The sequence below is a fragment of the Strigops habroptila genome, chromosome Z (genome assembly GCF_004027225.2).
Source record: "Strigops habroptila isolate Jane chromosome Z, bStrHab1.2.pri, whole genome shotgun sequence".
NCBI lineage: Eukaryota > Metazoa > Chordata > Aves > Psittaciformes > Psittacidae > Strigops > Strigops habroptila.
In genome coordinates, this window is record NC_044302.2 from 59,726,263 (window position 1) to 59,753,933 (window position 27,671).

Consider the following 27,671-nt stretch of genomic DNA (forward strand, 5'->3'; position numbering starts at 1 on the left):
CTTCTACTTTCTGCTTCCTTTGGAGAAATACTAAAGGCTACCCCTGAGCTGCTGTCATGTAGTTCAAGATTTTTAAGATGGGGAAGACTTGTGATTGTTCACTGGAAGGCAGTAAAAGCCAGATGAATTCTCAGTGCCTGCACTAGAGCCAGTTTGCCATCTTTACAGCTACATTTTCCATGATTTTCATTACTTTCACAGCAATACAGAAGCATTCCAGTACATTAATCATGATTATAAGCAAACATCTAAAACAGTATACAACCTCCGCTGCAGAGAAATCAGGAAAAACATGTCTTCAGGGCAGGACTGCTGCTTATTTCAATTTCAAGCTGCCAATTGCTGGCAGACAAGCAGGTGTTCCACTTCCGAGTTTCTTCATTGCTTTCCAGCTCTAGCTCAGCAGTGCTGCTGCTCAGGTGATGGAGTTGAAATGGTATCACTCCACAATACAACTGTGTGTTAGGAGAAACGCACAAATGTCTTGCATTGTCAAGGAGGAGTTAAAGCCCATCACTATGGAAGAAGTAATTCTGCACCAAAATGAAGAATTGTCCTGTCCAAAACAGTCAGACCTGGAGGATTTCCGTGGATGGCCCAGATAAGACTGGGTAGTATGGTTTATCAAAGAGCAAGTCAGCTTTTTAAAGTTTTTATTTTTTTCCTCTTGTAGCAGAAGGTTGCTCAGCACAAAAGCCTGCCTTTATTATTTCACACAGGAGAATGACCTGTTCCAGGAAGGGAAGGGTAGGTTTGGGGCTCTTCTGATTGGGATTTCTACCTATACCAACCATTACAGAAGGTGGTAGGATCCAGCAGCAGCATTGCAGTCAGAGCAAGGAAATGAAGGTCATGCAAGAGCTGACTGAGCAATGGAACAAATTAGCAATTCCTCTTTCGCAATGACAAAGTAACAAAAGGATTACAAAAAAATCGCAGAGTAGTAAAAACACAGTCCTCATGTCTTGCGTTCCTATGTTGCTAGTGACTATCACAGTGTTCAGCTATGCAGATTCTCTAGTACCATTACAGTTAAGGACAAAGGAACAAACTGCAATTAGGACTGACTTACTCCATTTCTCACTGTCTTCAAGGACAACTTCTAAATTTGAGACAACATACCTCCTACACAATTTACTCCAGTGAAATAAAAACCACTGAATTCAGCACAGTACGAGCTAAATGACTGGTTTTGTCTGCTCTTAATTTCTATAAAGATTATTTTAGCTTAAAGGACTTGGCAAGAAAAGAACCCAGTCTTCCTAATTGCAAAGTGAGACAATTTGATGCAATTTAGCAAAAATAATGGAACCTCACAATCTCTCCAAGTGTTCGGTTCAAAGCAGAGTTTCAGTAGCTCTGCTGTTCCTATTAGACATGAGGCTCTACTGCATTATTTTTACTCTGTCCCAAATGTTACTAAATTCCTAAACAACCATTTTGTTAGTGTGCATTAAGAAAAAAAAAATAAATCTGTAATAAAATCAATTAAACTATAACATTCTTCAACAATGCAGTTGATGAAAATCAGCTTCACCTGAAAAACTTCATACAAACCACTTTAAACAGCAGTTGTCATTCAGATAGAAATACAGAAAAGATGAGTATATATATTCCATGTAAAAGTACTTTTATCCTGGAGATCCCTCTCAGTCTGGATACGGTACTAGATATTTCATCTTGCAGATGTTAACTGATACATAGATTATGCTCAGATATCCTACTCTCTGGTAGTAGGTATCCTACTCTTGTGCCTTTCAAACAAGCTTCACAACAGGAAAATATTTATGAGGGGAGAAGTCAAATTCTGGAGGAACCTAGAAATAAGATATTTAAAACATCACACAGCAGTACTACTGAATTTAATGCTCAAAATGAGGGATACCCTGCAGATAGAAGAAAAAATTTTTAAACCACAAAAAAATGGGAAAAAAATAATCCTAGCTCTTTAATGTCTGAAAAATATTCCAGCCCAGTTCTGGGTATGCCAATCACTCTCCAGTAATAATGGGCACACAGCTATAGATTGCTGGTGTGCCTCTCCAGTATGCTCCTTCATTCTTCTGTGCTTAGCCTTCCACAGGAAGCCTGAAGGCCCTCTCTTCCCTCTGACCCACATGACACCTGCTAATCCTGACAACCAGCACTCTCTCCACTGTCTTCACACAGGCTGCTGACACACTGCAACCAATTACTTCTTCCTGCTCTTCAAGAATGCCATATTTGTACATGTCCTTTCACATGCACTTCCTAGTTTTTTTCCAAACATTTAGAAATGAGAGTTTTCCATATTTAAATAACTGCAACAAACAATTTCCAAGGGAAAAATGGATTGTTACTTTCCCAGTTCTTTTAAGAGTTAGAGTAACTATGGCCTAAATCTGTTCATTCAGCTGGAAGAGACCTGTGGTAGCATTGTGTGTAATACTACATTTCACATTCAACTCAACTGGCATTTTCTTACCTTGGAGTCCTTTTTGTGGCCTCCTGCCAGCAGCTTCATGACCACAATATTGGGTTTAGCAACTTTCAGGATTCTATTGACCTAAACACAAGACAGCAATAAGTTTTCAAGTGAAAACATATGGCCTCAGAAGTATTTCAAAGATAATACTCAAATGTTTACATACTCTACAACAGTTCTCTTACAGTATCAGTTTAACAGAGACCAGAGGTGTTTTGGATTTGCTTTTAAGTATAAAAGCTGGATTAATGAAATTTAATAAAGGGAGCGTTTCTTTTAATACTTTTTTAATTCAACAGACCATACAAGCCACTGCTCTCCATACTATGGCAAGTTCCGAGGCACTCATCCAAATAAATGTTTAGACAGCCTTTAGGCATCTACTCCCAACACTATGACACATTGAGAAGCGGAAATTCAGGTATCAAACTGGTGGCTTTTTGCACTGAAGTGCTCTGCGCACACTCAAACTTACTCTAACTACCCTGGTTACCCTCAATCAGATGACTTGTGTGTGAATGCAATCAGGATCCAGGGAACAGGCAGGGATTCCTGAATTCTCAGGAGAACCTAATCGCATAACTGTTCTTAACCCACTCAGATGCAATACAATGAACATCCTCCTTACTCCAAAATACAGTCACAGACACTTAGTTTTTAGGCGATGGACAAAGAGGGAGAAATTCCTACCTGTGTTTACAGCCCAGTGCTGAGAAAACTGCTCCAGGAAACAAGTGCCAGACACAATCCTCTTTTCAGCCTGATGACATTTAAACCTATTTTTCCTGCCTTGCAGGAGTACATCTGAATTACCAGACTCCACGTAAGTGAGGCAGGCATGTGTCACCTTCCTGGTAAAACTGATATGCTTTTACAACAGGGCCAGAAGGAAACATGCAAGATGGAACTAAGTTGCTATCTAGTGCTTAAGATACTTAGCAGGGAGAGGTTTTGGAACAGTGAGCACAACCCTAATTATATCATCTAATGTACTGAAACAGACCGCTGTGTAAGACACTATCACTCTCCTCTGTCCACTCCTTAACCAAAGCACCCAGCTTTGCTCAGCATTTTAACAAAGTATATTTTGGATCTCAAGCAGATCCAGGTGAAAACAAATATTTATTCTACTATGAGCATATACTGCAGTATTTCAGTCTTACCTCGTAGTCTGGATTAGGAATATTCTCAAGAATCATTTTAGCTTGCTGGAAGTGTTTGCTAGCTGCCATGTAGAGATCCGATGACTGAGGAGGTGGGCTGTACTTATTCAAGTCAGACATTTCCTAGCATGTTGCAGAAATATATAAATGTGTATTAAAATCAGTTGCCAACAAATTTAACAATATTCAAGAAAAGAGTTCAGTCAACTATATAATATTTAAGAATATTTAGGTTGAAAACATTTAAAATGGCAAATACCAAGCAGCAATATGGTTCTTAACAATTATAGTGCCACAAAATACAATAAACTTCCCATCCTCCTTGTAAAACAATCAATCTCCTGAATAACTTGTTGTTCATTTGCTTTAATAGTGCCATGCATGAGGGTGTGAAATTACAGGAAAAAAACAGGAGGAAAAAAAAAAAGTATATGATATTGTTTACTCAAATCAAGTTTACAGCAAGTGAGATAATGAAACTGTTCAAATGAATGAACAGTTAATTTTACATAATTTTGACACTTCCAACTTTTTTTTTCTTTAGGGATAAAAAACCCGTAATGACAAGGAGGACGTCATGATAGCCTTAATTTCCCCTACAAATATTCGTAACATTAAATTAGGGAGAGTGACTGGCATACAAAATAGCACCATTTCAGTTCAGACAGACCTGTAGAAACAAAAGTCCGGCCACTAGAAATCTAAGTTCAACAAGAAACACCCAAATTTCTGCACCTGAGGCAGAATAACCCCACAAATCAGTAGAGGCTAATAGCCAGCTGGATGAGTAGCAGGGTTACTGTGAACAAGCTGAATACAAGCTAGCAAGGTGCTCTTACTAAAAGCCTCATATGGGACTATATAAGTAGGAGTATGGCCAGCAGATCAAGGAGGATTATCATTCTATACTCCATATTTGTGCTGTAACATCCGAAATACTGCATCCAGTGTTGGATCCACTTAGTTAAAGAAAGATGCTGAGATGCAGAGATGGATGGGAGCCTAGAACACATGACCGACAAGGAAAGGTCAATGGACCAGAATGCTGGTGGGTAATCTTAATAGCAGACCACAACTACTTGAAAGACAGTTACAAAGTTGTCAGAAGACAAATGCTTCTTGTTAACAGCAGGCAACATAACATGTAGGGAGAGACCATAAATTGCAGCTTGGGTAATTCAGACCAGATATTAGGAAAACAGGTGAGTAATGTAGCCTTCAATCAGGTTATCCAAGACTAAATGGACCAGAAAAAGTAACTGGATCAGGTTAACCAAAGGGGTTGGAGAATCTCCATCTTTTGATTTTTTTCAGACTTGGCTAGACAAAGACACAGCTGATTTGATCTATAATGCTACTTCAAGGAGGAGAGTGGACAAAACAAGCCTCTACTGGTCCTTTCCAACCAACACTTATGTTATTTAACACTCAAAATTACTTTAGTTTCCTTTTCCTGTTTGCTTGCTGTAGTAATAGAAACATGCTGCTATATGAACTGCAGCCAAAAAGTCTGACAACAGACTTCCAAGAGATTTTATTTTCACGCAAACCAACACAAGCATCTCAAACCACCAAATCAGACCAATTTTTAAATATCTAAGAGTCTAATTTTAGTAAGAATTCAAAGCAATATATTTTTCTTGCACACAACTAAAGCTAGAACTCCCTGCCATTTTAACTTATGCTTCAATATGAACTTTGAGATACTAAAGGCTCTTTCTACAATAACAATGTCTAAAGCAGGTGAGTAAATGACTTATATAAGTGTGAGTGGCACCACATTTTAAGATTACTCACTTTAAACTGCAAGTAGTGGACTGGGGGTGGTGTTATAACACTGTTGAATGGAGCAAACCTGTGTTCATATCGAACTTGTTCACTATCCAGTTCAAACTTAGGTTTCCTTACTTTGCCATCCATGTCAAATGCAATCATTGTCTAAAAAGGAAAGGATAAATATAATGAAGTGTTAGCTTTATGTCATATTTTTCTGTGAACAAAATGAAAGTTGATTTAGCTGTAACTGATAAGATAGAAAAACAGTAGAGAATTTACCATCTCACACTGTAAAACTGAACTTAATTTCCATTCCCAGTAAAAACAAAAAAGGCATACAGCGTATGCTTGATTCTTATTACAAAAAAAAAAATAAATAAAAATTGAAGCCAGTGTTCAGCAAGCACAAACATATTACCTTGTACATCCCAGCGCACATATTTTGGTATGCTTGACTCATGGTGATCTCTCTGCTGAGAGGGCGAACTGCAAATTTCACATAAAAATATTTTTTTTTAATTCAGTGTAAGTACATACACTAATTTCAGATCGAAACAATTCTTCAAAATTTTCAGAAAATGACAAAATTCTCAATTATATTTTAAAGTAAAGAAAGAAAACTGAAGCACTGAAATGCATGGATGTGCATTTCTGCTCACCTGGCTCCTGATTACACTAAATCTCAAGACACACATAAGAGTCACATGAACACGAGACTGACATCAATGAAATAAACTGGTCCAGACAGTTAGTGTTATTATATAACACTTAACAATAATTTAGAATTTAAAGCTTGTAGTTGAGAGGCCTGTTTGCTTAGTTCATGGATTGTTTTTTAAAATTGAAGACTAAAAGGTTAAAGCATTTTTATCCTAATAAGAAAGATTTTTACCCTGACAATATTAAGCTGCCCTTTACCTTCCAGCATTTATCTAGTACCACAGTGCACCTTTTTAAAAAGTATAAAATACAGCAGTAATTTTTAAATTTTGAGATACAAGGGAATTTAGTTGATATGATCTTGAGGTATTCACATCTAATTGTTCCCCTTGAAAAGGGGACAAGGATAAACACACAAAAAAGACAGAAGAGCAAAGAACAGAAGCGAGCTTCGCATAGCGTTTATCTGCAATGTTAATGCTAACTCCAACATACCACAATCTTAGTAGCCAAATCTATTAAATCTGTATCAAAAAGGTTTGAATGCCTTTTTGGTAGCAGGCTTACAGTTCTGACCACAGAGAGACTGGTATGGTATAGGAAGGGAAATTCTCATCTCCTCTTACACATGTTCACCAGAGAAAATGTGAGTTTCTAAAGGGGCTTTGCACAGCAGTACTACCAATGAATTAAAATAGGGCAACTCACCATTGTAAAATGATACCATTTAAAATAGTGATAACCATTTATTAAAGGTGGTGATACCAGCTTTAATACCTTCTGAAACCAAAGAGAAATTACAGAAATACAAAGAAAGTTTAGTCTTTGAATCTAGCTACACTCACAAAAACAACATAATTCTACAGGCAGTAGAGGCTGTAGAAAGGTAGAGGTAATTGCTCTGGACTTGTTAAATACATCTCACAGGATCAAACATACAACTGGTAAAGCTGTGAATATAAATAATCCTGGGTTTTTCTGAAAGACCTATTTAAAAGTAAGTAAATACATAAATGGGAAATTCTTACACAGCCACTGACTTTTTATTAAAAAAGTTTTACATTCAGCTTTCATAAACTTCATGACATTTTTCCTAACCACACCAGTGTTGACTCTTTAAATTTTGAATTTTAATTCTACATGACTGCATGAAGGGGGAGGAAAAATGAGCCTAAGTTACACTCTACACATAGATACCTTTTTTCTTTTTCTTTGTTTTCTTACTACTACGGCCTTTCTGTTGTTCCTCCATTATTCTCTCCTCTGCCATTTGAGAGCTGTCAGCGCGGCTCAGTGTTGACATCAACCAAGCATAGAGGAACTCCGATAGATACCTATAGTAAAAATAGTATGTAGCTGTTACATACTACAGTGAAAAACATATTCATAATGCATACATGCTCAATGAATTCCACGTCATTTAGTCAAAGAACTAATAGTGAAGTACAACTTTTAGGGCACTTAAACATCTTTGTTTTGCATGGCTGAAATCAACAGATTAGTCTGTGACCTGTTTTTTGCTTTTTAAATAAGACATTACACAGATTCAAAGATACAGCTCAAGCTATGCAAGTTTCTTATACATTTACTAAGTGAAGTCTAAGCTTTTTATTATTTCAAAACCCATATAATCTTTTTTTCTAGAATTCTTCCTTCCCCCAGCAAATGAAGCATTTTTAAAAAAGGTACTATGTTGATACCTTTTCTAATTTTGTTAGGAATTACTGTTTTGAGCAACACATGCAATTCCTTAAAATTTAGATGAAATCTTTAAGAATTCTTTAAGAGTGATTTCTTAGTGAGCAGAAGAGGGTCCAATGTCTTGACTGACTTAAAATCAAAAGGAATAGGGGGGGGGGGGGGGGGGGGGCGGGAAGTAGAAATTACAGATCTGGAGCACATGAAGACTTAATACTTCATAAGAAGTCATCATTCAGCATAAAAATTACTGAGAAATAATTGTGAATCTCATTTGCACATTCCCTGTCAGAAATTTCCTCTTTTTTTCTATTTGTCCTTCTTTTGTTCTCTCATGGCAAGGAGATAAAGCAGTTGACATGACTGCTCCCATTAACAGTGATTTTATTAAAATGGTGGGGGGAAATACAGGCAGGTAAAAAATACTGTCTTACAGAAAACTTGGTATTACTTATTGAGGTATACCTAAAGAATATTGCTACCATCTGGTAACTACCTGGAGTACTCATTTTCTCACTTAATGCTCAATCCACTAATGAAACAACATAGAAACATAATGAAATGCACTGAAGTTCAAGTCATTTGAACCAGTCTAATCTGTCAGAAAGAACACTTACAGCCTATCTAGTAAGAGCTTATTTGTAGCTTTCCAGAAAAAACACATCCAAAACCAAAAATAAAACAGCAAAGTACAGAGCACTTTTAACACAGGAAAGTTCAACCTCAAATTTTTAATGCTGAATCAGACATAAACCATCATTTGGTTTTGGATCAAGTCGTCAACTATGAAAGTAATGTGAACGGAAGTGGGAAAGAGAGTATTTTGAATCCATATAGTGCAGTCATTTTCACTACAGACAGATGTCTCTTCAAATATACTCACAGGATAAAATGTTATTTTTATGTAGTCAGCCTTCGGATTAAAATCACAACTTAAAACTCTGAAGATCTTTTTAAAAATAGAGAGCAACAAGACTATTGATCTTTGTACTGCAAAACCAGAAAAGAGTGAAGGAAATTGCTTTCATCCTGCATTTTCTTGTCTGACAAAATCACCGTCTTTTTCATTCACTGTCACTAGAAGACAATTTTTAAAAGCTACATAAGAGCGAGTTACTCTTTCAAGGAAGAAAATAGGTACATTACTTAGTAAGTCTAGAAAAGAGACCAACAGATTATTTTTTTCCTCCACTTGTAATTTTATGAATAAGTAAACTAAATACTGTGTGGAGCAAGCTTGAGATTTAAAAAAAAAAAAAAAAAAAAAAAAGGAAAAGAAAAAATCATAGTTGAAGTCCCTCTTTTCAATATTGGCAGCTCTGTGGGAACATCCCTCCTTCAACAGCTGTCAAATAAATCATCCTCTTACCAATATATGTAGTAATATTCATGCATACTGTAAAGTTCCAACTCAAAGCCGCTCAGAAGATACTGTATCATAATACGAAGGTTATGATATAGGACCCAGGTGCCCAAGCAAGCCAAATGTTGCCTTTGTGGTTCCTGCTTCAGTAGCATACTATGAAGCGCTGCATCTACTTTCTCTGCCTATTGAAAAAAAGAGCAAAGCAACATACAGAGGAGGAAGTACATTTAACTGAAACAGCATCCAAGTTCTGCCAGAAAGAAAAATCTGAATACAAATTGGGTCAGTAAAGCCACACTCCCTATTATGAGCCAGAAATATGTTTTTACAGATATTGCCACCTCTATAGTCTGGAGCTGTCAGAAAACAGGAAAGCTATTCACATAAGTAAATTCTGCTGCACAGGGAAATAAAAAGGCCACTCTGCATAATAATACCACAGTAATAATAGGGGTTTTTCAATTTAATTTTTTAAAAAGTATTTATATATAAATTGTTAGCAGTCACATTAGCACTGAAACTCAGAATCCATTTCTAGCTTTTATTCATTTTGCTATACTGGCAATAATTACCTAAAAAAAACCAAAACCAAGCCAAACAAAAAAAAAAATTTATAAGCTTAACATGCAAGACACACGGTGGCCCAGAGAAACTAGGCCATTTAGTTTCTGGAAAGTAGGCTAAACTATTTTAGTTTATAGAAACTAAAATATTGCTAATACCAGTTCAGTCTTCAAAAGTAGCTTTATGGAAGACTTTAAGACCCCCAGTTGAAAGGTTATCAGTACTTCTGAACAAACCAATCCATGTAATTTGCTACAAAGCGAAAAAACAGTGTTTCTCACCTGCAGGACTGCAACAAACTCAGCAAAACCACCTTGAGAGCAGCTGGACCACAAAATATCTCCTTCCCCACCCCGCCACCCTCCAAGTTCCTTAACTGTTCTCCTTAGCATGCGCATCTTGGAAAATAATTCTTTCATGTCTCTCACTGCTGAAGAAATACATTTCCAGCAAGTGAAAATATACCTTTCCCTAGAATCTTTCACTCCCCATTCTTGTGAAATGTTCAGAATCAGTTACAGCACATATTTTTGAGTTATTATTTTGCATACATATTTTAAAACAGTTACAAAATTTTTCAGTTTACATCTTACATAGCTGCAAGACTGAATTTTCAAAGGTGTATGATAAACACAGGTCATCCATCTTGCCCTGGTTACATTTTGCAGACTGACAGTTATAAACAGGATAGAGAATACAAGCAGCGGAAGTACATTAAATTAATCTTAAAAATGTAATACATTTGTTCAACAGATCTAACAAAGTCTTTGGATGCAACCTAGAGACTTCCTGGGCTGCATTTTAGGAATCCTTGTCCTAAATATTTTAGGACCAAGGAGTTCCTTCATTCATCTAGAATCTAATACCACATGCTCCACTCTGGCAGGAAGACACCTGGAAAGAAAACTTTGCTGGCCTGCTGCCTGGAACATTACCTCATCCTGGAGGGTGGCAAATTCCTCAAGAATGTGACCCAGTTTATCTCTCTGACGAGCTCTATTGTGTCCATGGATTTGAATCAGACTACAGAATGGCTGAAAGAAAAAAGGATAGTTTTAAATTTTCAACACAACTTTGAAACTGCAGGAGGAGTATTATGATGTCTATTTAGACATCTGTTTTATACACCCGGATTAGGTGGTGGGTTCCTTAAGGCTCCCTACAGAGTACAAGCTAGCAGGCAAGCAAGCTCTCTGGAGTGAAATAAGAAGTGCCCATTTCCCTTTACACAAGTAAACAAGATTGAGCGAGCATCATCAGAAGAGAATGCCTGGGGTGAGAGAGATACTTCTTATGCCTAAGTCCATGTGCCCAAGTGGCCTGTATCAGAAACAGTGTAGCCAGCAGGACTACTCGGCATTGGTGAGGCTGCACCTTGAATGCTGTGTTCAGTTCTGGGCCCCTCACTGCAAGAAAGACATTGAGATGCTGGAGTGGGTCCAGAGAAGGGCAGCAAAGCTGGTGAAGGGTCTGGAGCACAAGTCTGATGAGGAACAGCTGAGTGAACTGGGGGTGTTTAGTCTGGAGGAGAGAAGGGTCAGGGGGACCTTATCGCTCCCTACAACTACCTGAAAGGAGGATGGAGCCAGGAGGTGGCTGGTCTCTTTTCCAAGGTTACAAACTCTGGGGTAAGAGGTAATGGCCTCAGGCTGTGCCAAGGGAGGTTTAGATTGGATATTAGGAAATATTTCTTCACTGAAAGGTTTGTCAATCATTGGAACAGGCTGCCCAGGGAAGTGGTTGAGTCACCAGCCCTGGAGGTATATAGAAGACTGTAGATGTGGTGCTTGGGGACATGGTTTAGAGGCGAGCTTGGAACTGCTAGGTTAATGGTTGGACTTGATGATCTTAAGGGTCTCTTCAACCTAAATAATTATATGATTCTCTTTTATTTTCACTGTGCCACTTAATAACTGTATCTTTTAAACCAATTTTTAAAAAGTTTAAACCAGAGAGAGTGAAAGAATAATTTTGTTTTTACCAGTGCTATGCATTTGTTTTGTGACATGAAACTACCATGTAAAGAGGCAGTAGGTGCAGATTTTTAATAAAGCAGATTTCTAATGTTAGTGAAAAGTCTGGAAGCATAGTACACGAAAGAAACAACAAAAATTATATTGGCTTTTAAAAAGCATTACCATTCTAACATGGCCAATTTCTACAATTTTGCCTTCATTTCAGGTGTCTAAAGAAAACAGTCTCATCTTCAAACATAAACAAATCTTGGAAGCGCTCATATACACATAAACATGCTGCAATTGGAATGAATGCTTACCCGAACGCAATGTGTCACAAAGGAATCAATGTAGTCCTTTGCCTGGTGATTATTATACAGACAACACCTAAAAGGAAAATGTCCACATACATAGATTTGTTTACAAATGCCACCAGTCTACGCAGCACAAAATTAAAAAAGAAACATGAGTGCAGCACCAGCAAATGACTCCTTCATACATATGCACTAATAAGTACAAAACATATATGCTCTCTGTATGTCTGTCCTTGCTTTTGTTGACAGGAGTATTTTTTCAGACATGTAAACACACACAAGCAAACTCAAGATCCACTTACTTTGGAGAAAGTACTGGAGGACTGACAAAAGATCTTAAAGCATCTTTTACCATGTCTTGCATGAGATGAGTGCCAAACACCTTCTTGTTATCCACCAGAAAAGTTGTCTGAAAGTGAAAACATGTTTTTAGAAACATGTTTTAAGTTAAAAGTAATGCTTTAGAAATTAATAATAGAAAGCTCTTATGGCACCTGTATTATATCAGAAACCTGTAAGATTGCTTTAAGAATTAAAATGGTTCAGCTAGGTACAAAGTTACGGACAGAAATAGAGGCATCTTGAGATCTGTCACTTCTGTGGTGTTCCCATGACACAAAATACAGCTCTATTACTTGCATAAGACAGTGGAGGCAAAACAGTTCTATTTCTTGGACTTTAAAGATGATTAATCAGACAGATGTTTCTGAAGATTAATATAAAATAAGTTATGTGGTTTCCCTGGGGGCAGATAAAGGTAAATCTTCAGACTAATGCAGACTTTTTCCTACCCCTCTATATAGTACTACTTTCATTGGTTATGTCTGATGCTCATTCCACTTTCCTCCACAAGTGCCACATCCCTTTCTTCGGTGGTTCTTCAGCAGCTGGAAAAGAAGCTCTGCTGCCATGTACCCACACGGGATTGCACAAACTCATGTAGTGGGTAGTCAGAACACACACGGAGTGAAAACATTTTACTTGCCAATAGTTATATTCAATTGGCTTCATATGTGGTTTAATTGGGATCAAATGTAAAGAAGTTCTGACATCCTGGGACACCCTAGTCAAATAAAAATCTCATGCAGGCAGGTATTTACTCTAAGCTCAGGAATATACAATACACTTTCAAAGTTAAGCAAAGCAGCAAGAAGAAAAGCAGTAGCCTGTTCTGCCCTAGGCATCAGTTTTACTATTATAGTGATAGATGCAGTCTATACATGAAATTCAGTCGAAACAGGGAAGATAACCAGCCCCAAACTGAGACAGCATATCGAGAACAGCACAAAAATGTGCATACAAGCCCAGCCTTATGGCAGAGAAAAAACTTTTAACACCTTCTGCTTTAATTAGCATGTATGAACATTATCTAAACAACAGTAGTTCAAAGTGTTTTAAAAAACTAAATTAGAACATAAGTCTCCGTATACCTAATATGTACATATCTCCAGAAAATTATTTACTACTTATATATTATTGATATGCAGATAACATTTGAAAAAAGAAGATGAATCCATACTTGTAACAGATGCAGAAGTATTTTACTCAAAGACATAGATTAGGACTTGCCTGTAAGAGGGATCTTGAAAGAACACATGGTGATTGCTCACTAAACTCACAGAAAAAGTCCTAATTTACATTTAGGGAGAAAAAAAGACAATTCATGTTAATATGCCAAATTTTTTATATATACACACATTTATGTTATTATGCATGGATTTGCATTTGCATTTTTTATATATATATGCAATTATGTAAATACACCTGTATTTTGTATACACAAACATGCATACATACAGATAACATAGTTTACACAACTCGTAAGAAAATAAGCATGAATAATTTGAACAAACGAGAACATACTGTGAAGCTAAAATCTATTTTTTCTTAAACTACTTGTTATTTAACAGTACAAAAAGTTTCTGAATTTTCTTCTTCAGATGCAACATTTAGAAGGATGCTAGTATAGAAAAAGGATACTGTTAACATTACAGTGTAACTGAACCAGGTACGTAACAGAACTTCTATGTTTATCTGGTTCCAGATGCTTCAAGCTAACACTACTTTAATTAATTTCGCAGGAAACAGGAACGCAAAAGAGTTTTGCTTGATCTTCTGATGTAACTGTGGCTTTTAGTCAGTGAACGTTTGTACAGTAAAAAGTATTTCAAGCATTTAAGTGTCTTTTAATAAACGTAGGCAGTAACTGAGAATAACATCACTTCGGAAAAAAACATAAGCAGGCGCTTAACTTTATGCCTATTCAAGGAATTTCATGCTTAAATAAACATGCATTAAGTGTTGTCTTGTGTTATAGGTACATATGCAGAGTACTGCATCTCTTCAATCAAAGAATGAGCTACACGGAAACTAACTTGGCGTTGGGCTCTGTATCTAACATGCATAATTAGTTGACAGATTATAGGAAAAATGGGAGGTTTGAGAGGAGAAAAGATCTTTGTCAAAAAAAGGAAAATATTAATTATCAGAAAAGACAGCAAATTTTGAAATTGTACACAAAAATGAGAAACACCAAAAGATACATACATACGGCCCACTTTTTTCTCCAATGAGCAACAGCATGTATATATGGAATGACTTTTTACAGGTTACACTTTGAGACCTTATTTTTGGCTATAAGAAATATTCATGCTTACCAGTATACAGTGCAAATTAGTTAGGTTGACTACTTCACATACAGCTTTTATTCTGTCTATTAGTTTGGAGAAATAATTGACCATTTCTTCCCTTTTAATTATTTTTGCATATCGGGGGAAAGTTGGTGGCAGCAACCTCTGATTAACAAGGGGCTCAAAACCCATCATAATAGGATGATCTAATGAAAGAGGAAGGGAGAGAAAATGAGAGAGAGAAAAAATCTGCAGATAAGCTGTTTTCAGAACTCACTTCAAACTTGAAAGTATAATATAAATTATTTAATTAGCAAAAAAGAACTTTTTAACTGACAGTTAACTTCCACAGACACTAACTACCCAGGCTAAGACAATGATTACTATTTAAAAAAACCCAACCCTCAGCACCTCAGCATATACCCATACAGACAGCGAGGTGGTGTTTCCTATTTTAAAATGGTATATATAATGATTCAAGTGCAATCCACATAATCACAAGTTCACATTATCTCTGGCTTTGAAGCGACAGTATTAGTTTCAGAAGAACCACCATTTAGTGAAATAAAATCAAGATCAAACAATGCAAATCTAACAAGTTGTATAACGAGTATTATTAGTTCAAAGTGAATAATGGTAATTTTTTTAATACACACAGGTACTAAAAGTTTATCAAAACAACATATTTAAGAAAGAAAAAAAAAAGCTAAAATTTGATATGTACCTCCTTTAGTGGTATCATTCTGTGCCTGGATACCATGATGCAATGAATTGTGGATGGCAGAAAGCAAGTCTGCTGCCTGAGTCATTAGTTTCTGAGCTTCTGCAACTGCACTTGTCTGAAAGGCAAGTAACAGTTATTCACATTATGAATCTATATATTTTGACTACAGAATTAATGCTAGTATCAGGAAAAAAAGAGTATTAGGATTCTAATGTTTGTGCACAACCAGGTCTGGAAAAAAAAAAAAAAACAAACCAAAAAAAAAGCCAAACCGAAAACCAAACCAACAACCGAAACAAACAGATTTTGTGCAATAACATGTTTTTGATATTTTACGTATCTATACATGCATTTAACACTGTATTTTTTGCTATGTAAAATAAGCCTGAACAAGAACTACAACTGAAACTCTAGTATATACTACACGCAAGTCCTTCACTTTTGATTTGAGGGGAGCGTGAAAAAAAACCCCACGTAACCCTTCTGCCATATAAGACAGAAGTCCAAACTTCAGAGAGTAAAAAAAAAAAAAAAATAAAAAAATCTATCATTAGAAAATACAGAATTCTTGAGAATACAGACATAATACAACCTATCAACTGAAATTAAATCACTATATTAGAATATACCAGATGTCCATCAGCAATCTTGATTCATGTTCTGCTGTTATCTTCTGATGTCCTATGAATCCAAATCTGCTAGCAAACTGGGTACCATTTAAAGTAACTCTCTGCAAAATCTAAAATCTTGTTTTAAAGATACTGGACTAACAGTGCCTGATGGAACTTCAAATATTTGAAATCTCAAGTCAAACTGAAGCTTGACTTTAGAAAAAAAATTGTTTAAAACCCCCTGAAGATCTCACAGAAGCTGAACAAAATCTGTAGCTCTGCATAATATATGTTCACATATTACAGCATCCACAAATCTACCAAAAGAATAAGCTGCTAAGCATATCTAATTCAAATCAACATAATCCGTGATTTAAATAACTTAAAGTATAAGTAATCATACCTCAGCAACACTGAGATAATCTGATTTTGGCACAGATCATTAACACATAGCAGTTAGCACAGAATTTGGTTGTACATCAGTGTAGATCACTTCTATGTAGTTTGATCTGTGATATAACTAGTGGTTATACTCAGAATGCAACTGTTATCAATCAATCACTTTTTCCTCGACACTGATGTTTATCAATGATACTAGCACCAGACTTCCACTTTAATCAAGATCTTTTAAACTGTACAGTATGCAGCTGCTTCAACAGCAAACACATGGGAAAAACCCATGCCACTTAAACTTATTTCTTTATGAAAATGGAAATAATAATAAGCAATAGATAGATATTTATCCTTGTATGAAGAAAAAGCTATTCAAACAAAAAGCTTTGTCTTACGTGACATGTGATTCTACCCCTTTGCCCTAAAACATGCAGTTCCTTCCTTCCCCCCTCAACAAATAGGAAACCTTGTATTCAAAAAGGCAGGCAAATTGCCTGCTTGGAAAGCTGTTATATTCCTCTCTTCAGACCAAAAGAAGTCTAGATATGAATTCAATACTAACTGAAAGAAAAGCTGTCAATTCTCTAGACATGGACAAAACACGGCCCAATGTCAAGTAACTCCACAGAAAGAGACTGAACTCAAGAAAGAAAAGGTTTGCTCATATGTGTGAAAAGAGTAATTCAAAACTCAAATATTTTTCTATCAGTGTTCTAGAATAAATATTCTGTCTCTCTGCAAGGCCACAATAATGTCAGCCACTAGCCTTCCCTATGTTTAAAAAAAAAAAAAGAACTAAAACTGCATGGTTGCCACTGCAATGCTTTACCTACAGCAATTCAGATCTACAGAATCTACAGAATAATTGCTTGATCATAGAGAACGAAAAATGTGTATTTCACAGGCTCACAATGTGAACACAGAAAGACCAAATTAACGTACCTCTTTTTTGGTAAATGCTATTAGAACAGTCAGTAGTACCCGGGTAAATTTGACTCTACTGAACACAGCTAAGCACTGTTGATGCTGTAATAAAAGTATACTGCAAATTATTAAGCAATACACATTAAATCCTGAAAGTTATTAAAAAAAACTTTACCAATTTATTGAAGCATGCTCTCTAGTCTTAAAAATATGGCATCTAGTATGATTCTAAAGAAAAGTTATATAATTTATAGAAGAAATCTGTACTGCTGTCAGAAAAGCACTAACACAAAAAATACTATAATACTTTAGGTAAAGCACAACCACTGGCTGTATAGCTACCTCCTACGCAAATGCCATTCAAATCTCATCTTAGGTGAACAACCACAAATTATTAAACTGATTTTCTCCACTTTTTCCTGAGGATCTCTGTTAAAAGCAACTTCTGAAGAAAATGACGTTACTGGGAAGGGAAACCCACATTCTTCTAAATCAGCTACATCAACTCCACCAATTACCACTTTTTCTGGAAGGAGTTACACTTCTTTCACTCACTCTTCCTACTTTCTTCTTGACAGGGAGGCTGCAAGCAGCAGTAAAAGCTGCTGAGAAGAGACAGAAGGAAGAAGGTACAGGACAGATTAAGACCACCTACTTTGCTAATGGCTTTTTCTTGAGAGGTAGGTGCATAAATGGCAAATTTGCAGCAGCATCACTATTCTGCCCTTGGAATTAATCCAGAACTCTACCTCTTCAAAGCATAAAAGCCTATCGGCTAGCCTGGGATTTGCTCAGGGCCATATTTAATGCAGCAACACTGGTGACACATATTCTCACAAGCTGTTACTGATTAAAGGTAACGATGGACTAATCCATGAAATCCATGATAAAGGTAAACAATTAATTACTTCAAGTTCAACTTCTGGATCTCTCTCTTCTCCTTGTCGACTTCGAGTGCTCTAGAAGGCAAAGGAATTTCAAATATTTTTTTCAAAATTGCGAAGGGAAGCTACTGAGAATCCCTTTACCCACTTCAGAACATTTCTCTCATATAACGCTAAGAAACAGTTCTGAAGTTCAAAACTTCTTAATATATAATCTAGGTTCTTGAATGATCCAAGATTCTCCTATAGTAATGAGACCACTCTGCAAATAGGCAAGGAAATTATACGAACATTTTATATTGTAAACTGTGGTAAAAGTAGATTAAGTGACTTTAACGTCACATAGGATACTTGCATAATAGCCAGAAGTTAAATACATACTTTCCGTGCCCAGCCCAGTGTTATATTCTACATCATGATTCCACCTACTAGTAATGAAGCAACTATTAAAGCGTTTAGCAAAGTCTGAAGACTTCAGCATTTTTAGCTAGAAGGCAAACTAGCAGCATTATGGGTTTCTTCAAAAAAATCCCCATCATTTAGTGACACAAACCTGCCCCATTTTTCATAATCCAACTCCCTCTCCCAAACCTATGTTAAATATACCTGAAGTGTAATTGACTAAGCAAACATGAGAAAAATACCTTCACTCGTCTTTGCATGTCATCTTCTACATCTTTTAGCATACCTGGAAAAGTCAGAGGACAATTAAAAGCTGAGAAGCATTCCTAGGTACACCTACACCACTGAGGTGAGAAAAGTTTCCAGGGGAAATCAAGGTTTAGTGCTTTGTATAACCACTAACCAAAGACAAGACAAAAAATATTCTTGTGAGGGATGGTAGGGATGTCTCACAACAACAGATAAATCAGAATATAGACTGACTGATCCAAAGCTAAACTGTTCACGAATTTTCTAAAAATAATTCAGTGGAACGCTCATTTATTAAAAATAGTGCATCAAAAGGCTAACATATACTCTTATGTACGTACCTAACAACATGCATATTCATAGCTGTAGAGCTACTAGACTGCTTTCCCTCAAAAGCCATCTGTTTAGATCAAAACAAATACTGAGGGAGACACAAGAATTCAAGCAATGCACCTTCTCAGTAGTGCATGTCTCTCTCAGTCCTGGATGAGCTCATGCCCAGCCATGTGGTGGGCACATCTAAAAGCACTCCTTCCACTTCACAGGCATTTAATAAAAACAACTGAACATTTTCTTCAAGGAAAAATAACTGACCTCTCTTTTTACCAAATTACCAATTTTCACAAGACTGATAAAAAACGCAAGATCACATTTCTAACAATTCAGTAGGTTTGGTTGAGAGTAACAAACATGTTCAAAAGAGAGAGACAGATACACAGAAAGCACAAACTGTACCTGTAACTCTAAGATCTGTTACGCTGTTGGCCATTTTAAATCCGTAAGTCATTGACTGAAAATCTTCCTAAAAACAAAACCAAAGCAGCAATATGAAGTGAAATATAAACAGTAGAATTTACACTTTCAAGTTGGGGTTTGGGGATTTCTTTTTGTTTGGTTTGGTTTTTTTTGGGGGGGGGGGGGTGTTTTCTTGTTGCGTTTTTGTTTGGTTTGTTTCAAGTGTTTTTGTTTAACTACACCAAGTATAAAAGTTTGGTTTTCTTCTGCACAACTAAGTATACCCACGGTTTGGGTGACTTTCCTGTCCAAATCCAGGTTGGGGTAGTTATTTTCTGCATAAATTCTTAATACCAGTATGCCCTTCACATTTTCATCAAGTGCCACCCTATCAAAATGTTACAAGAACTACGGATGCAAAGTACTATTTAATCAATTTTAGATTTAGTCAGTAAGAAGTGACTTGTCTGAGACCAGAGGAAACAAAAATTGCTCTAAGCACAGAAACCCAGATTCTGATTCCACTGCTAGATGAACATTTCAGACAAAAGTCAATCATGGCTATCTAAAGCAGGAAAATAAAAAATTAAACAGGAAGAAAACCACAAGTAACACTAATATCAAATGGTTAGCCACAGACTTGCATTGCTTCTTGAGTAAAATATTTGTGTGACTCCAATACTCAAGTGAAACATAGAAAAGAGTATGAAACACGTTCATTGAAGAAAACTGCATTTTAAAGAGATCAAGTCTAATACTTTTAGGAAGATGTACTGCTGCTCCTGGAGTACTGAATCAAACAGCAACAGATTTCTCTAATATATTGTTTTATTTGCATTATGGAGCTATGTATAATGTTACATATTTAACCACTGTAACACATACCTCCTCAAAAACAGCTGCTTTGTTAACTTTTTCTCTGGCAATATCACAGATTTTTAGGATCCCTAGAGCAAAAGCCTTCATAGCAGGATCTTCTATGAAGTCTGGATTATGAATATAAAGGCAAGTGAATACTGTCTGTGCCAAGGAATGTCCCTCTAACCAGGTTATCTAGGGAAAAGAAAATGAAATGGAATATTTTACTCATGAAAGCCAAGTCCTCATTGCTATATCTCCATTCTTTTCCCACCTTACTGTGCTTCAGTAACTCATTAAGTCAGCCCCTAAGATGGCAACCTTACATCTACCTAAAAAGGGCAAGAAAAGGTCCTTTGTCCATCTGCTTGTCCTAGCAGCCTTTGTCCACCTGCTAGCTGTTAAGTTACTAAACCTTCCAACAGTATCAAATTCTGGTGTTGGATGAACCTCTTTCACAGAGTTCAGGTCTAGTCTCAGTGACTTAGACAACGCATTAAGAAACCTACAGAATTATAAGTTGCTTCTATAAAAATACTGAATGAAAAATGCAAGTGGCTATGAAACAACTCAGCAACATTCTGCATGTTCTCTTCTACAACTTGTAGCTTCTTTTCATGATCCTCTCTTACTTTCATGCTGCTTTAAGCTACAGGGAAAGCTTCAGTAATTTAAACAATTATTTCTATCTTGAAACAGCATAAAACATGGTAGGATCAGATTTTTAGTATGACCACTGACCCAAAAAGGGTCAGTATGGGGCAGTGGGGGAGAAGATGAATTATGTTACACCATATCAAACATACAGTGACCTTTACATATCTTTTTGGACTAAACTAATTTTAAATATTGGTTGTTTTTTTCTTTTTCTAAAGTAATTTTATTGATGTAATTTTAAAGAGTACTTGAAAATAATTTGTATAATTTACTGAAGGAAACTAAGACATACATAGAAAATAATCACAATTAACAAATAAGTGATAATTCGCTTATTTCTTTTCTGAATGGATTTAGGTATTTTCTTTTTTTCTTCAAAATGCCCCTGTAAGGTCAGTCAATACTGGCTGTACAGAAATGAGCAAGAGCGCTGTAGGTTACTGCACGCTCACTTTCCAACACGTTCAAACACCAACATACAGCAGGCAGTCAGCATACATTTAAAAACCACATATCGTAAAACCTTTTCACAGAATTAAAAATGCTACTAGTTCTCTTCCATAATGATTTATTACAATAGAAAACCCCAAAACCAGGATTATGCATTTTATAATAGCCAACGTAAAATCTAAAGCGCAATTAAAACACTAAGTATGTATTTTCTGCTTGGTCAATCTTTTTTCTTGAGTTCTACTGTTTTTTCATTTTTTAAACTGGATTAAGGGATTATATTTTGTAAGCAAAATCATCTAAAGTTAAGAGCTGAGAAATGCTTACCAAACAGCAAAAACATGTATCCATTATTCCTACCAGCTCAGGTGAAGTGAGATCCTTTATTTTAATGGTGCCATCCTTAGAAAACAAAGAAAAAACCCCTTAAGACTACAGAAGTCTATAGGCAAAATACAACTTATTATTTGTAAAGCCAAAAAGGACATCACAATTTAGTTCAGACTTCAGAAGATCTGTATACTATTATCTTTACTAATCAGCTTCATAATGTGCCTCAAATTCTGAAAAATTCTGCCTTCCCACCGTGTTGAACACTGACCAAATATAAAGGTATTCAAAGAGAAAGCTAAAATAAAATTTCTGATTTGTCAGTAGCAAATAAAAGTTCAAACTCAGTTAATGGTCATCACTTAAATTACAAAACAGTATGTATAATCATAATAAGGATTGAACAAGGAATAATATGTAGGACCCATTCTTTGAAGACTGAGTTTTACACTGTTGACACTTGTAGATTTATTGTCTTCAAGGCCTGGACCAAGGCAGCAGCAGCCCTATTGCTTTCATTTTATTTGTCCAGCATTTGCAACTCTGCATACATTCTACACAACTTAGATGACCAGTATTTTATACAAAGCTCTCTCAGTCCATTCAAAACAAGATCCATGGTAAAAAATATTTTTCCCTTTGTGAGTGCATTATTTTTTCCAAAATAACAGAAAGTCTTTCGGCATCCCTCTACCAATTTATTTTGACTGTGTATCAAGAGTTAATCATTACTGACAATGTTATTAAATTAGCCAGTTTCTCTTCAAGGCTAATGAACCACTATGTCTCATAAAGCGTAAATTTCCAGCTTTTGTATGGAAGCTGGTTTCCATTCAGCTTAAAGAGGGACTAACTCATACATCTTCATAAAAAAAGACACATTTGGGGAAGCAGAAGGCAACTTACAAAACCATTTCTGAAATGTATTTATCTGAGCTATTGATATCACACAATTTCACAGTACTTTTTACTGGCAGAGTTAGCATCATTAGGATAATGTGAGTGAGAAAAAAGGTAAACATCACAAGCTATTTCTTACTTAACTATCCAAAATTAAAGAAGAAGAAATGAATTTTAAGAAAAGATTGGAAACACTAATTATGCTGAATTGTGCTTAACTGCAATTTGATAAAACTGTATCACACTTTTACAGATAGTGTAATCAAACCAGGAAAGTCACACAAACCTTAATAGCTTGCTCAAAGTTAAGAACCTTTCTATTCACTTGGTTTCCAATCATACCAGCATCCATCTTGGGATCCATCATTTCTATGGCAGACATGGCTTCAAAAAGACCAAAACTAAAACACCAATAAAAAATATGTTCTGAATGAAATTACTATATACAAGACAGTCTTTATAAAACAGTGTAAAAGAATATATGTCAACAAACTGAGTTCACTGTATTCTGGCTACACACAATAAGGTAAGGTATCTGAACATTACTACCGATCTTCAGAGATCATGGTTTTCATGATTTGACGATCTCCTCACAAGTAAAAAAAACAGATGGCTAAAAGAAAACTCAGTCTTTTTGAAAACTGAAGAACAGTCCTAAGCCGAATATCCCATCACTAAAGCTATGCACGCTTGCTTCTATACACCTCAATGACATAGCATCTTTTCAAAGATCACTTAACAAACTGGTATTACCCAGACAAGCTGGTTTTTATTATACTACATCCAAAAACCCAAGCAAGGTATGAATCCCAGAAACTAATGATGACACAGACTGACAATAAGATACGTTGAATATACCAACTTTGTTTAAAATGCACATTAAGAAAACTTATACAAAAAAAACCCCAACACGTGACAATGGATCACTTGTAGTAATGGTATAAAAGCTTGCAGGAGAACCACACAAAAGACTGGCCTACAGAAGAAAGGATATAGATGCAAACCATATGCCTTTGGTACATATGATATTGATCCAAACTGCAACATGAGCATTTATTATGTAAAAAAAGCTTATTGTGCATGTACAAATTCTAATTCAGAAAAGCATATTTGCTTTGAAATGCTCTTATGTATAAAATTACACCTCAAAACTCTGCTTTGATTCTACTGAGTAACTACTTGGTGACATCCTTGCACACATTTTTAAGCAGGTTTGCATTTCACAGAATGGTTTTGGTTGTAAGGGTCATTAAAGATCTTCTAGTTCCAACCCCCCTGCCATGGGCAGGGACACCTTTCATTAGATCAGGTTGCTTAAAGCCCTGTCCAGCCTGGCCTTGAACACTGCCAGGGATGGGGCAGCCACAGCTTCTCTGGGCACCCTGTGCCAATGCGTCGCCACCCTCACAGTAAAGAGCTTCTTCCTATTATCAAATCTAAATCTGTCCTCTTTCAGTTTAAAGCCATTCCCCATTGTCCTGTCACTACAGGACCTTGTAAAAAGTGCCTTTTCAGATTTCCTGTAGGCCTCCTTTAGGTAAGCAAAAGCTGCTCTAAGGTCTCCCCAAAGCCTTCTCCAGGCTGAACAAGCCCAGCTCTCTCAGTCTGCCTCCATAGCAGAGGTGCTCCAGTCCTCTGAGCACCTTCGTGGCCCACTTCTGGACTCGCTCAAGCAGGTCTATTTCCTTCTTGTGTTGGGAGCCCCAAAGCTGAATGCAGTACTTCAAGTGGGGTCTCACCAGAGCACAGTGGGAAAATCACCTCCCTCGACCTGCTGATCACACTCCTTCTGACGCAGCCCAGGACACGGTCAGCTTCCTGGGCTGAGAGCCCACACTGCCGGCTCAACACCCTCAAGTCCTTCCTCAGGGCTGCTCTCCATCCATTCTCTGCCCAGCCTGTTGCTGTGCTTGGGATTGCCCTGAAACAGGTACTGGATCTTGCATTTGGCCTTGTAATTTAATAATTGTAATCATTAATTTTTAATAATTTAATAGTGTGCTGCTGTTTTCTGATCTATTATTCCTAAAACTGGCACAGGGTGAGCAGAGAAGCTGTGGCTGCCCCATCCCTGGCAGTGTTCAAGGCCAGGTTGGATGCAGCTTTGAGGAACCTGGTCTACTAGAACATCTCCCTGCCCATGGCAAGAAGGTTGAAACTGAATGATCTTTAAGGTCCCTTCCAACTCCAACCATTCTACTAAATAAGCACTTTTTTCTTATTCAATTTTTCCTATTCAGCAGTCTCATGTGGCTAAACAATTTTATCCTTAAGGTATGTTAATCTCGCGTCATGTTTTAATGAATTCAGAAAGACTTTATCACGTGCTTTTTTTTTTAAATACATTTTTCTTCATCTGTAGAGCTCCCAGTTTCCATTTCAGCGTGCCATTTAAGAGTTATTTTAAAGCACACTGATTGTTTATCCTAAACTTGTTAGTGACATTTAAAGCAACCAGATTCAAAATTTTAAAGTCTTTCTGCCATTTTTTTTTTATAAAGCAAGTCCAAATAAAATAGCTCATAAGTGTCAACACCCACTGATCATAATATGTGCTACCAACTTCTAAACTACATTGATTAACTGAAAATATAATACTGGCACAATGAGAAATATTCATCATGTATACAGGTGCATCATATACCTACTGCTGAAGATGAATGATACTATGAATACTTCAACTATTTAAGGTAAAAGTTTAAAAAAACTTAGTTGAAACTGCATGACTTACTTATTAGTAAATATTCACATACTTGCATTAATCCTATCTAAAAACGAGAACTATCCCACAGGCATACTTACAGCTTGTCATGAAGCAGTTCTCCTAACTTCAGTTCTACAGAGAAAGAGAACAGGATAAACAATTACAACCATCCTTCTAATGCAACTCTTCCAGGATACACTTGTCACTCACAAACTGCCTTATGCCAACAGAGAACAAGGTGTAGGACACCGATCAGCTATTTCTATTCTGTCTTCATTTGCTTTCACTTAAAAGCTCTTTCAAGACTGAAAGTCTAAGAAGCCCAGTTGCTCAATCTTTCCTCATCCCTCTCTGCTATTCCAACAGTTAAAGAGGTTTTAGAATTACCACTTAGTAGCACCTGAATAGCCTGGAACACAGAACAACAGTTTTCTGTGCTCCTTCATGCAGAAGTCAGATTTTTTTCCAGGGAAGATTACTGAAATACTTGCTTTTCCTCATTACTTCTACTGAGGCCTTTAGATGTGTTTTGTAGGTACACAAACAGCAGACCACTAAGATAAAAAAAAAAAAGGCAAAAAAAAGAAAAAGCAAAGATAAAATCAGGCGCAAAAGTACATAAGATAAAAAAACACAACTTGAAAAAGATACTTATGTAACCTGGAAGACTAAGCAAGGTGAGGTTCTTCTGATATTTTCAACCTCACAGTTAACTTACACAGGAAGTTCTATGAAAACACAGAATCAATGTATTCCATTCATCTGGAGCTTGAACCTGAGCCAAACTATTGCTTAAAACACCTCAAAAAACTATACTTAGTCCTCCAAAGGATTCCAAGTCTTCTCAGAACACAGCAGGGCAACTCACCTCTACAAGCTTCTTCAAAATCCTGTGTTATATCTACCCAGCTTGTATTACTCTTTTCCATCTTGTCAGGCATACCAAGTTCCCATCCTGAATCATCATCTTCTACTGATGCTTTCATAACCATGATACTGCACCTTTAAATCCATACCAGAGACAATGCACATTACGTACAAATTAGAGAAAGTGCTTATGAGACTTTTCTTTTTTTCCCTCTTTTGAAGAATCAGGTGAGAAAGGGAGGCTAACTAACCTGATTTCAGCTAAAAAGTAACATCACATAATACCAGCCAAAAAAAAAAAAAAAGTATAAAAATGATTTTAAAGTTTTCTTGGTCACCATTTCTCTGCAACTACCTTGTAGGCTATGAAACCTCTGAAATTAAGGACACCAGAACTCTAGCAGTTTTGGTGTCCTTAACAGAGCCATAAGAAAGTGTGTTCTTTCAAATCCGAAGTCAAACGCCAAACACTATCAAGAAACCCTCTTGATGTAGATACCACAATCTCCCTGCCGTTGTTTCACACTGTCAGAAAAACACAAGGAATCAAAGAGGGAACTGTAAAACTGACCACATGTTTGTTATTTGTACAAAGCGTATCTAAACAAGTTTGTGAAAATGGGCATATTTCCTCGGACTTCTTCAGCAGAAAGTAGTATCAAGATTACCGCAGGAATGTTAAGCAACTTCAAGATGGCATATAATTGCCAAACTTCCACCGACTAGTTATTTCGAACGGGTATTGTGCTTTTGCAATCTTGTGATACGCGGGGCAGCCCCGAAAGATTTTACGTTCTGCCGGTCAGTCTGCCTTTGCGATCGATACTAGCAGCGCTAAATCTCCCCTTCTCTAGTCGGAGATCTTGCAAGGGACACCTTCGAGCCCGGCAACCTCTGAACAGCCCCTCCAAAGCTGCCACGGCCGCTTTAGCCGGACCCTCCCGGCGCTCCTCTTCCCACATGTCACCCGTCCCCACGCCCGGCACTGTCTCGTCCCCGGCTGCCCCGTCGCTCTCCGGGCCCTGCCGAGGCACGGGGCCGGGAGCCAGCCTGAATTCTCCCGGGGCTCCCCTGCCCCACCGCAGACAGGCACCCTCGAGGGCCCTCCTGCCCCGCCGCGGGGCAAAGCCCGCTGCGGGGCACAACTGCCGCGGGCTTCTCCGAGCTCCCTCGTTGGCTGGTTTTGCCCGGCGGGACGCGAGGCAGCGGCGCTGCCCCCAGCGGATGAGGCGGCGGCCCGCCAGCGCGCGGGGCAGGGGCCCAGCCCAACTCACCGCCTCAGCCGCTCGCGGTCCCTCGCTCACCGGCGCCGCCCGCCCGCTCCCTCCTGCCCTCCGAGCGAGCCCGAGAGCCGCGCACGCGCACCCCGCCGCCAGCCCGCGAGCCCAGCTCT

At 37.3% G+C, this 27,671-nt stretch overlaps 1 protein-coding gene across 2 annotated transcripts; it reads right to left on the bottom strand.

Moving 5' to 3' along the window:
* Positions 1 to 169: 169 nt before the first annotated feature.
* Positions 170 to 27,671, bottom strand: NAA35 (N-alpha-acetyltransferase 35, NatC auxiliary subunit). 2 transcript variants are annotated; one of them, XM_030471403.2, is made up of 23 exons: positions 27,553 to 27,671; positions 26,280 to 26,413; positions 25,510 to 25,543; positions 22,994 to 23,108; positions 21,805 to 21,879; positions 20,398 to 20,565; positions 19,513 to 19,579; positions 18,771 to 18,814; positions 18,151 to 18,201; positions 17,261 to 17,344; positions 15,315 to 15,429; positions 14,618 to 14,796; positions 13,530 to 13,589; positions 12,263 to 12,369; positions 11,967 to 12,033; positions 10,627 to 10,725; positions 9,131 to 9,309; positions 7,261 to 7,397; positions 5,822 to 5,889; positions 5,425 to 5,565; positions 3,628 to 3,750; positions 2,465 to 2,545; positions 170 to 1,817 (listed from the first exon to the last, which is right to left on the bottom strand). In XM_030471403.2, exons 2-23 carry the CDS (start codon positions 26,401 to 26,403, stop codon positions 1,758 to 1,760), a joined length of 2,178 nt encoding a protein of 725 aa, XP_030327263.1. In that variant the 5' UTR covers positions 26,404 to 26,413; positions 27,553 to 27,671; the 3' UTR covers positions 170 to 1,757. The 2 variants fall into 2 exon arrangements, with proteins under 2 accessions (XP_030327263.1, XP_030327264.1); XM_030471404.1 differs by lacking the exon at positions 18,151 to 18,201.